The sequence below is a fragment of the Dromiciops gliroides genome, chromosome 3, assembly GCF_019393635.1.
Source record: "Dromiciops gliroides isolate mDroGli1 chromosome 3, mDroGli1.pri, whole genome shotgun sequence".
Classification (NCBI taxonomy): domain Eukaryota; kingdom Metazoa; phylum Chordata; class Mammalia; order Microbiotheria; family Microbiotheriidae; genus Dromiciops; species Dromiciops gliroides.
Window position 1 is genome coordinate 388162662 of NC_057863.1, and position 12261 is coordinate 388174922.

The window sequence follows — 12261 nt, forward strand, 5'->3', positions numbered from 1 at the left end:
TTTTTAGCCCTTTGATTTCAGAGCACTTTGTTTATTCAGAATAAATCAATGTGGCCAAATTGTGTTTCCTAGGAAACATGAACAAAATGGTAGCCTGACTTGGGTGGGAGATGGAAGGCAGCTTCTCTGAATATGACCTAGAAAGGCATCCAGAGCCACTGCAGCTGGCATTGACTTTCTTGACTCGGGGTGTATCCTCTTTCATACATACCCCCAAAGTGTTATGTCCCTGGCCCACACTGTGCCTCGGTTGCCTGCTACCTTGACTTGGAGCAACTCACATTCTATTCTGACATGGGAATTTGAGCCAAGAGCCCCTTTAGAAATGTGTGTGCTGAGGAGTTTCACAGAGTGGTATGCAATTCCTTCCATTTGATTTAGGTGTTATTTCCTAGTTATACTTTGTGGGCAATAGTAAAATGTATATGAAAACCCTACTTTCACTAGAAGAATACAATTACATGTTTCTGTGTGTGAGTGGTTGGGTATGCTATGGCAGTGGATAGAGCCCAGTCAGGCCTAGAGTCAGGAAGACCTGAGCTCAAATCCAGCCTCAGACACTTACTAGCTGTGTGACCCTGGACAAGTCACTTAACTGCTGTTTGTCTCGAGTTTCCTCATCTGTAAAGTGGACATAATAACAGCACCTTCTTCCCAGGGTTGTTCTTTTTGTTTTGTTTTGTTTTGGGTGAGGCAGTTGGGGTTAAGTGACTTACCCAGGGTCACACAGCTAGTAAGTATCAAGTGTCTGAGGCCAAATTTGAACTCAGGTCCTCCTGAATCCAGGGCTGGTGCTCTATCCACTGTGCCACCTAGCTTCCCCCTCAGGGTTGTTAAGAGGACCAGATGAGATCATGTAAAATGCTTAGCACAGTACCTGGCACATAGTAAATGCTATACACATGTTATTATTTTAATAATAAAAGCTACAATTATTCATCTAAAGGTAACATTAGAAACTCTTTAATAGAATTAGACAGTCATTAGACAAGAAATGCCCCTCAAGTGGGTTACCAAGTCTATTCCTTTGCTTTCTAACATCCCAGACAGATAGGAATCAATTTTAGGAGTATAGATCATCTAGTTGAATCCCCTAATTGTATGGATGGAGCAGCTGAGGTCTACCGAGGTTAAGTTGCTTGCCCAGAGCTAATTCACTATAGTTAGTTATTGCCAGAGGCAGGACTGGTTCCCAGGACCCCTGACACTCAAGCTGGTATTCGTCCTACCTGAACACTCTGCCTCTCTCTAATCAGTTGCACCAATTAATATTCATCACAGTCAGGGGAAATCCTTCATCTCCTTGTTCTTTTCTCTGTAACACTGCAGCATCCCTGGTGTCTCTGCAGGAACCTGTCAGTAACAGAAGATAGTTATTAGAGAGATCATCAGCCACAGATGGCTCTCCTCTAAGCAACATGAACCTACTGTTTCTCTCAGTCTGTCTTACCTTTTAGCATGTTCACCTTTGTAACTGATGAAATCTCTTTTTCTCTTGGGGAGTCTCTCCTGTATCATTTCTACATGCCTTTTTAGCTGGGGATTATACATAGGAAATTTTAAATGTAAAATTTGACTTTAATTCAATTACTGGCATTTAAGAAATTCCTTTTAAGGATAGAATCTTTTCCCTCTCCATTACAGGCAGGTGCATATTGGTAGAGATGCCATCACTTACAGATATAAAATGGAACATCAAGAAGAAGTGAGAAGATTTTGGGACCACTATGAGGTCAGAATTTCTGGAAATTTTATATGAAAAAATCGACATTTAGGAGGATAAGTACATTTTGTTAAATATGTGTGTTTTATTTTTTAAAAGTTTATTTCTCAGCTAGATTTGGGGTCCATATAATGTGATCCAGTGGATTTTTTCCTCCCTTGCTTTTATTCAAGCTATAAAACATACTATTTATTTGCCTGAATTTTAATGTTTTTCTCTGAATAAAGTCTTTGTTCATATTGGATTCACACATGAGTTTAATAAGTTTCAGTTTTTACATTTTCTGAGTACTATTTTGAAAGTAAAATTCAAACATCCCCTACTGTAATATCATAATTACTAATTTTTTCATTATATATTATTAGCAACGGTTTCACAGGAAAGGGAACCCAGCTGGTGCTACACACTGGAGCTGAGTTAAAGGCTCCCACCCAATCTGGTTTAGGGAAAGAACACATATTTAACTTAGCTTAGAGATGCTTTAAGCACCAGTGTACCCTTGTCAGACTATGATGTTCATTGTGCAGCTTGTGGGAAGCTGAGGGAGTGACAGACAAGTAAGCCTCCAAAAAGTGAGCCAGTTGAGGCTGGACTACAATCATTGGGTTTTTCCTCTGCCTCCTTCAGAATTACAGTTATGCCTTCCACATGATGGGGGTTAGGGGCATGGCACCCCAGCCAACTGGAAAATCTGCATAAAATTTTTTGGCCCTCTTTTGTACCAGAGAAAAAGTCTGAATTATTTTTCTCTTTCTTTCTTTCTTTCTTTCTTTCTTTCTTTCTTTCTTTCTTTCTTTCTTTCTTTCTTTCTTTCTTTCTTCCTTTCTTTCTTTTCCTTCCTTCCTTCCTTCCTTCCTTCCTTCCTTCCTTCCTTCCTTCCTTCCTTCCTTCCTTCCTTCCTTCCTTCCTTCCTTCTTTCTCTTTCTTTCTTTCTTTCTTTCTTTCTTTCTTTCTTTCTTTCTTTCTTTCTTTCTTTCTTTCTTTCTTTCTTTCTTTCTTTCTTTCTGCAGGGCAATGAGAGTTAAGTGACCTGCCCAGAGTCACACAGCTAGTAAGTGTCAAGTGTCTGAGGCTGGATTTGAATTCAGGTACTCCTGAATCCAGGGCCAGTGTTTATCCATTGCACCACCTAGCTGCCCCTCTTTTTCTTTTCTAGGGTGTTTACAATACCTTATTGTAAATTTGGGTTGATATTATATAATACTAAACATATATTTTATGCATTTCTGAGTTTCTAAACTTTTTCTGTGTCATCTTTCCCTTTGTGTATCATCTGCGACTTCCACAAAACTCCCCCCCAAATCCCATTTAATTTCTTATGCTTGGATAAAACACTGGCCCTGGATTCAGGAGGACCTGAGTTCAAATCCAACCTCAGACACTTGACACTTACTAGCTGTGTGACCCTGGGCAAGACACTTAACCCTCATTGCCCCACCAAAAAAAAAATCTTATGCTGACTTGCAATATATTGAAACCATGATGGGAAAAGTTGTGACGTGAAAGGGATAACTGTACACCTACAAGAAAGGCAGCCAAAAACTTGTGGCATGTCTGTGTTTTCCTGGGTGTCCTGTATGGTCTGTGATCAGATCCTGCATTGCCCTGAAGACAGAGTATAGTTGAGAGGAATCTAAGTGGTAACAATGTGTCTTGCAGATTTTGCCTGAGAGCTGCATATTGATCCTCTACAACTAAACTCTGTCCCTCATTCCTGGGAAAGAAGTCCTAGAAGTCGATATCTTATGAGGCATGTAACTAAAATAATAGAAAAGAAACAGCTTGCTCTGCTAATTTTGTCACACATAGATGTTAAAACATCCAAGCTGTTGTCATCAAGATTTAGTGAATATACATATTATTGTATTTATATTGAAGTCTACAGTGTTTAATCATAAAATGGGTGAACACCCCCTTCTTTTTATTCTAGTCCCCTAAGGAAGAATCTCTTATCTCCAAAAAAATTGTTAATTCTGAGAAGTTAGAATTTTTTATTTCAAATCTAGTTTCCAAATGCTACCTACTAAAGTTTGCCTTGAAATACAGGCCATACTAATACAACTTTCCAGTTCTTCAGTGTGGTTGAAAAGGACAATTAGGACAGAATAGTTCCTGTCCCTGAATGACAAATTAAGACTTTTCTCCCCCTAATGGCACCTAATGATGGAGAATAGATGGGAGAGAGGAGAGGCTGGAGGCAAGTGGACCAAATAGGAAGCTATTGTAGTAATCCAGGTGAAAATGATGGCAGGTGGTTCTGTGAGTGAAGAGAAGGGGATGCATATTAGATGTGTTGTGGAAATAGAATTTGCCAGACTTTGCCACTGATTAAATATGAGGAGTGAAGACAAGGGGAAAAGTACAGGTGTGAACCTGAGTGACTGGAAAGATGGCAGTGGCCTTAGAAGAAATAGGGAAGTTAGGAAGAAAATTGGGAGAATGATGGAATTTGTTTTGAACACACTATTTGAAATGCTTTTTCTGGCATATGGATGAGTAAGGGAAAGAGCTCCACAGTGTCAAGGCAGGGCCTAGTATTCAGTGAGAAAAGAAAGGACAATAATAAGAGAAAGATAAAACTTATGCCTGAACTTGTAAAGGCCTGCCAAGTTCAAATAGATATTGTCAGTTCCAACTTCCAGAAAAGGAGAGAAATAATTCAGAGGTACAAAAAGTCAATATCCTTGATTTACATCATGATGTCTCACTCAGTTGAATAAGTTGTGGTCAGCTTTCCTCATTGATGGACTATCCATTTGACTCCCTTTGACTTCCTGTGGTCCCCAGAGTGGGCATCATAGGTTTCCTAAAATAGGAACAATGGTGCCTAAGTTTCCTGAAATTCTTGTGAGGACTTTCAGATACCTAAGTAATGCTTTCCTAGATACCATCCTCTATTAAAAAGTAAGATACCCTCTGAGTTCCTATCAATTTAATTATCCCACAATTTAAATTCCTTCATTAAGTGTGTCAAATTAGAGTGGCCTTGTGGATTGACCATCCTTTTTCACTACTCCTAATAGGAACTCCTTGAGAGCGTTTGATTTCCCCCTTCCTGTTTTTATTCATTTTAAGCAGAACCCACACTTTATCTACTCTGTATAGAACCATAATATTATTTTTTTTAAAGGTAGCAAGAGGAGACCCTGTTTTGGAAGAGGAATTTCAACGCCTCAGTTCAGAAGTTATTAATGCACGAGTCTATCGAAAATTAGAAGAGGTATTTTCTTTCACTTGTTTGACGTGTTATTGTTGGACATTTGTATGTTTATGTCTAACATATAATTCTTTCACTGAATCCTTTTTTCTAGGAGACATTTACTTCAATATTGTGTTACTATCCTTTCATTTTTGGCCAATTGATTAACAAGCATTTACTAAGTACCTACCATGTATCAGGCACTGTCCTTGGTGCTAGGGAACCAAAGACAAAACTAAAATCAGCTCTACACTGAGGAGCTTGTTATAGTCTATCAGAAGAGACAACATAAACACACACACACACATAGGTATATATGTACACATGCACACATACATATATACATATATGTGTACATATGTGTATGTGTATATTTATATACACACATATATATGTATGTATATAAAATAGATACAAGGTGACTTGTAGGAGAAGGCAACAGCAGCTGGGGGAATCAGGAAAAGCTTCCTTTAGAAAGTGATTCTTGAGTTGACCCTCCAAGAAAATTAGCTATTCTGAAAGATAGAGATGAGGAAGGAGTTTATTCCAGGCATGGGGGCTAATGCAAAATCACAGAAGTAGGAGATTGAGTGTCATGGATAAGGAATAGTAAGAAACCCAACTTGGCTAGACCACAGTGTGTGTGTGTGTGTGTGTGTGTGTGTGTGTGTGTGTGTGTGTGTGTGTGTGTGTGTGTGTGTAGAGAGAATGAGGTTTAATATGGCAGAAGAGGTAAATTAGGGCCAGATTGTTAAGGACTTAAAATGCTAACCAGAGGAGTTTATATTTGATTTTAGCAATGAGAGGGAACACTAGAGTTTATTGAGTTAAGGAAATTATAATGGTCAGATTTATGCTTTAGGAAAATTACTTTGGCAGCTGTTGAGGACAGATTGAAGTAGAAAGAGACTCAAGGGGAAGGAGAACAACTAAAAGGCTATTGCAGTAGTCTGGCTAGCAGGAGGTGATAAGGGCCTTTACTGAGGATGTGGCTGTCTCAGGGGAGGAAAGGAGATGGTAGCAAGATATGTAGAAGTAGAAATGACAAAATTTGACTATTAAGAGGATATATGCACTGAGAGTGAGCAGTTACAGTTGCAAAGCTAGGTAAAGGATGATGGTGCCCTTAACAGAAACAGAGGGGAAGAAGGGGGTAAGTTCAAGGAGAAACATATTGAATTCAATTAGACTGAACATCTGTGAGAAGCATTTACAGGACATCCAGTTCAAACGTGTCCATTAGGCAACTTATGTTGTAGTTCTGTAACTCAATAGAGAATCTAGAGCTGAAAATACAGATCTGGGATTAGCATGGTAATAATAAACTCATGATAGCTAGTTAGTTCCCCCAGAGAGAGATTAAATAGGAAAGAGTAGGAAAAGAAAAGGAAGGGAAGGGAGAAGAAAAGAAGATGGCTCAGAACAGAGCCTTGAGGTATACCAATAATTAAGAGGTGTCATATGGGTGATGATGCAGCAAAGGAGACTTAGGAAGACTGATCAGACAAGTAAGAGGAGAACCAAGGAAGAATAGTGTCATGAAAATGCAGAAAGAAGAGACTATCCAGGAGGAGAGAGAGTAATCGGCAGTTTCAGATGCTACAGAAAGGTCAAGAAGAGTGAGGGTTGAGAAAGGTTATTAGGTTTGCCAATTAAAGATCATTGGGGACTTTGAAGAAAGAAATTTCAGTTGAATGATGAAATAATCAGATTGCAAAGGTTTGAAAAGCAACTGACAAAAGAAATGGAGGTAACTTGTAGATAGCAAGGGAGTAGGGATACAGGACAATAGCTTGAGAGGGTAGTAGGGTCTAGTGACTTTTTTTAAGGATGGGAGATTTGGATGTTAGATGGCAGCAGGGAAAGAGCCAGCAGAAGGGAGATATTTAAGATTAGAGAGGGGGGAATTATAGTGTTGGGGGGGGGCTTTTGCTAGAGAAAACAAGAGGGAATGGAATCAAGGGTACATGTTGAGCGGTTGACCTTGGTAAGGAGAAGGGCCACCTCCTCATCAGAGACTGGAGTAACAGAGATGAGAATGGAGGAAATGTCAAGGGATTGTGAAATGAAGAGGAGAGAAGAGAACAAATGGCTTTTAGTCTCTCTATTTTTTCATTCAGTTGGATTTGCTTTACTGTGTCTTGGTTTCTCATAAGGTCACTAGCTTCCATTTGTTCAATCCTAATTCTTAGGCAATTATTTTCATCAGACAGTTTTTAAATCTCCTTTTCCATTTGGTTTTTCAAACTGTTGACTTTTTTTCTCATGACTCTCCTGCATTGCTCTCATTTCTCTTTCCATTCCTTCCTCTCTTTCTCTACATCTTCATTCTATCTCTCCTACTTTCTCTTCAAAGTCCCTTTTGAGAGCTTCTATGGCCTGACACCAGTTTATATTTTTCTTGGAAACATTGGATGTTGGAGCTTTGACCCTGTTATTATCTTCTTCTTCTGAGGATGTATTGTGGTCTGTCTTTTCCCCCAAGAAGTTTTCGATGGCCTTCTGCTTTCTCTGCCTACTCATCCTAGCTTACTATTTCTTGGCTTTTTACTCCTTCTTAAAGTGTAGAGCTGCTTCCAGGACACACTGTTCATACTACAGCGTGACCCAGGGGGTGAATGGGCTTCTTCTCAGCCTGCCTGGTTTGTGAGCAATCATGGCCGCTTTCTCTTTGACCGGGAAACAGAAGTCTGATTGAACTCTGATTCTCTATGGTCAGAAGCTTGGTGTGCTTTTGCCCCTCCCCCACTGGGCCACCACCACTCGATTCAGCCCACTGGTTCAGAGCCAGGGCGCTTTGCCCCAACTCCAGTAGATACTGCCTCCACTTCACCCCGGCCTACTGCTGAACCCCCTCACCAGTCTATGATTGGAGCCTCAGAAGCTGCTGGTGCAGAAGACTCTGACTGGCGCCGGAAGCAGGCACACTGAGCTGTTCAGCCTGATGAGTAGGTGATCAGAATTGCCCTCTTTTGCAGAGAAATAGTCTCACTCTGTTCTTATGTGCATTAGGCTGTTCTGGGTTTTGGGTTTTTTACCACATTATTTGGGCGTGAGTGAACCGGTTTATCAGGAGCTTTTGGGAGTCACAGCCTCTCCTCCGCCATCTTGCCTCCCTATTCTCTCAATAAAGTCTTAGATGTGGTCTTTAGGATGATACTTGAGGAGAGAATATTTGGAACAGCCGCTGTTGGGAATGGAATCAAGAATCAAAGAGGAAGAAAAGAATTACTTTGCTCCAGTGAGAGCCCAGTTGAAGTTAGATAAATTTGTGGCAGACCCTGTCAGCACAGTTGCTTGCCTTTCAGTAGCTTCATTTGGCAGCACATGAGTGGGAGTAGAGGAAACAGATGGTGAGGGTGACCCAGGCTTGTATTTCTTTTCTTTTCTTTTTTTTTTTGGAGACACAAATAGCAGTAGCATGAGGGAACAGGATTCTGGTGTAGAGGTTAATATAGAGCTCAACTGTATAATTTAAAGGTAAGTTTTGGGAAAGGAGGAAAGGAAAATAAGAACAAGGTTGATGACCTTTGAAAGTACTTAAGAATGGAGAGATTGGAGGCTATGGTGAGTGAGGATCAAGATTAGGGTTAGAAAAAATAAGGCAAGGGGAATGATAGTACAATAGAAATTAATTTCAGTGTTCTTGGTCACAGAAGAAACACTTGTGGAGAATGGTGAGAACAATAGTATCTGTCTATGTGTAACTGCTGTAGAGAGCAGGACTAGGTTATGAGAGTTGAATAGATTGAGTAGGTTAAAGGTATTTGAAGGAACATTGATAAATATGTGAAAGACCTGGGAAAGACTTCAGAAGGCCAAGGTCTCCCACTGCACTGGGGCCATCTCCAGTTGTCCTGATCTATATCTTGTCACCGGACTCAGATGGTTTTAGAGGAGGAGGAGAGACTTTGCACATCCCTCCCTCACTTAAATCCAATTCACTGCATGTCATGAATCACCTCCTGATGTCATGGTCCCCTTTGTGAATGAAGGACAAACAACCATCAACATTCTATGAGTAAACGTGGTCCCACTGGAGACTCAACTGGCCAGCTCCAGATGGACAATGCAGTTCCTTCCTCTCTCCTGTCTTCTCCTCTCCACTCTTCTCCTCTCCTCTTCTTTCCTCCTCCATTCTCATCTCCCTCTCTCCATATGGGAAATCATATCTTTACCTGAAAGTGCTCTGCCCAAAAGAATGCAGTTTGTTTGCCAAAGCCTCATAAACTATCTTGGGGTTTTCCTGCTAGATTTCTTCTAAGGGCCATCCTTAAACCCAAATAACTCTGGCTTTCATTGATTGACCACCAATAGGTCCCAGGCCAGGCCTCATTTGGCCATCGTTTGACCTCTTGCTGCCTCAGAGTGGGCATAAATAGCAATTGTTTCTATTTTGGGCAGAAACTCTGAGGGTCTTTCCCCCTATCTATTTATATACATATAAATGTGTGTGTGTATATATGTGTGTGTGTGTATAGGTATGTATTGTGTGTATGTATGTTAGAATCACCTAGTGTAAGGGTAGGGGTTGAAGTGGCAAGGAAGACTGTGAGCCAAGTACTGAACTCCTTCAGAAAGGTAGGGGAATGATGACCTGAAGGATGGCATATAACAGCCACCAGAATCCGCATTGTATGATCAATTGAGTTGATGTGAACTTCAGGGGAGGAGAGATGGCCAAGTAATGGCCAAGCGAGCATTTGGAAATGGCAGTGGGGCTTAAGGAATATTTCAGCTCATCTTCTGTGTCCAGTGTTTTGGGGAACAGGAGAGAAGCAACCAGTCCTGGAAAGGATGCCCAGGACGGCAATGTCATCCAGGTCGGGACAAGTCTCTGTGAGTGCCAGAAGATAAAAATAACTCAAAAGGAAGATGTCCAAAATAAAGGGCAGTCGTTAAATTATGGAAAAATTTTCAGAAGTCACAGTGGGAGAGCATTAGCTCTTAACTGTATCATTGGTTTGATTCCTTTATAGATGACATGTATTTAATAGCAAAACATTAAACCCCATATGATTGATAATTTCTTCTGTCTGGAAACTAATTTCTCCCTTGGATAGATAGCTGGCATTGGGGCCAGGAAGGTTCACCTCTGACAAACGCTGGCTGTTTCACTCTGGGCAAGTCACTTAAACTATCAGTGTTATAGGCAACTCTCTAAATTGCAGAAAAGTTGTCACCCTAAGCTTTTCAAAGATGACTCATCTTCAGGCTAAGCCAATTTTAATATGCTTAACATGTCTTGTTTGTTATTGTATCTTTGTCATTCCTCATTTCAAGAACATCTCCTTTTTCTGCTAATCTATAGCTGTTACTTTTATCAAGACCTAACTCAAAGCTTATCTGCTTCAAGAAGTCTCTGATTGATCTCAACTGATCTGACTCATCTCACATCTCTTCTCCTTGCACTTTTGTGTGAAATTTATTTTGTAAAGAAAATATTTGGGAATTCTAATAGAAAGATTGGGGTCCCCTCTCAGACCATCATAACTTTTGTGGTCTCACTTTCTTCCCTGCTGTAGCTATATTCCTCTCATTTTTGTGTTTTCAATTGTTTCTCAGTTATATATACATATATACACATACACATATATATACACACACATATACATGTACTCACATGTATACACACGTATGCACACATATATGTTGCTCCTCCCTAGTAAAATTATAAGTTCCTGAAGACCAGAGATTGTGTCTTTCTTTTTTTGTCTCCTCCAGCCTGATTGGTTTCTTTCCAATGCTATATATACCACTGATGCTTAATCTTTGGATAAGATGGATTAATTAATTGATCAATTAATATTAATCTGCTTTGCAATGTGAGAAATAATAATTGTCAGAATTGTCCTCTTTACAGAAAAACCCAGAATTTTCTCCCAAATTTGATCTTCTTGTTAATAATCCTTGGCTGAAGAAATATATGAGGCAAAAGAGATTTCAGCAAGCAGCCCGAAAGGTAAGGTCTGTTGCTAACATGCTGGAATAGGAATCTTTTAGTCATCAACACAGAGAAACTTTACAACTGGTTTGATATGTTTTGTTTGGTTTATTCCTAAAGAAAACAATTCCGAATTAATGTAAAGAGGCTAGGCTGTTCTCTAAGTCTACCTATACAGATTTCTAATGGATTTGGCATCAGAGTATGCCTTTCTGCCCTGCTTTAGCTCTTTTCATTATCAGATTCATTTTCTCCAAAAACATATTTTATCATGTCACTCTTCTCAAAAACTTTTGATGGTTCCCTATTCCCTACAGCACAAAATTGAAATTACTCAGCTTTGTATTCAAGGCCCTCTATAATCCGGCCCCATAGTTGTCTTCCTTGATTCATCCTATTATTGCATTACATCAAATCTCATTTGTAAGAGCCACATTTTTTGTAATTAATGTTTTAGACTACATTATGGGTAGCATTCAACAGTAATCAGAATGTCCAGAAGAGAAAAGGGTTTGAGATACCTCTAACATTATATTTGAAATTCCCAATAAGGAGTTAGAAATGAGGGGCTGGAGATTAGAAGAAAGACTACAGCTGGATATATAGATCTATTAATGAGAGGGGGGAGGGAGGAGAGAGAGAATGAGAGAGAGAGAGAGAGAGAGAGAGAGAGAGAGAGAGAGAGAGAGAGAGAGAGAGAGAGAGAATGAGAATGAGAATTGAACCCCATGGGAACTAATGAGATCACTGAGCAAAACAGTATAAAGGGAAAAGAGAAGATGGCCTAGGTCAGAGCTTTAAGAGATACCCATAATTAGGAAGGCATGCCAGAAAAGGAATGCTCATCAGGTGGGAGGAGAATTAAGAGAGGTCTGTGTCACAAACACCCAGAAAGGAGAAAGCATGGAGGGCTGCAGAGAGGTCAAGAAAAATGAGGTTTAAGGAAAAACCATTAGTTTTGTCAACTAAGATCCCTGGTAACTTTGGAGAGGTCATTTTCTATTGAATGATGACAGTCAGAAGCCAGACTTCAGGGACTTTAGAAAAGAGTAAAAGAAGAGGAAGTAAAAGATTGTAGATGACTTTTGTAAGATGACTCTTTATATGTACCCAGAATGAGAACTATTGGTTATATAATGATGTTAGCATCTGGAAACTTAGAGCTAATTTCAATTCTCAACCATAGTCACTCATTCCAAGTGCCTAATAACAGCTATTTCTTTTAACTAGTTTTGTTTATAATTATCTTGCTTCATGTTTTTAGTGTAAGCAATAAAACTAGTACAGTAGTGCTTCCCACTATGTGAGGACTATACATCCTAAATAAATAAAAACCAATATCATAGCCCATAACTCAATAACAGGATTCCTACAGTTTGAAAATGAGAATTCTTT

The 12261-nt window shown here is 39.7% G+C and overlaps 1 protein-coding gene across 1 annotated transcript in view; it reads left to right on the forward strand.

Moving 5' to 3' along the window:
• CFAP221 (cilia and flagella associated protein 221) overlaps window positions 1–12261 on the forward strand; it is a 113863-nt gene that overhangs the window by 61426 nt on the left and 40176 nt on the right. Inside the window, exons 12-14 of the mRNA XM_043995370.1 lie at window positions 1645–1732; window positions 4854–4943; window positions 10786–10884. Of these exons, the coding sequence (XP_043851305.1) occupies window positions 1645–1732; window positions 4854–4943; window positions 10786–10884 (277 nt within the window). The remainder of the gene's footprint in view (window positions 1–1644; window positions 1733–4853; window positions 4944–10785; window positions 10885–12261) is intronic.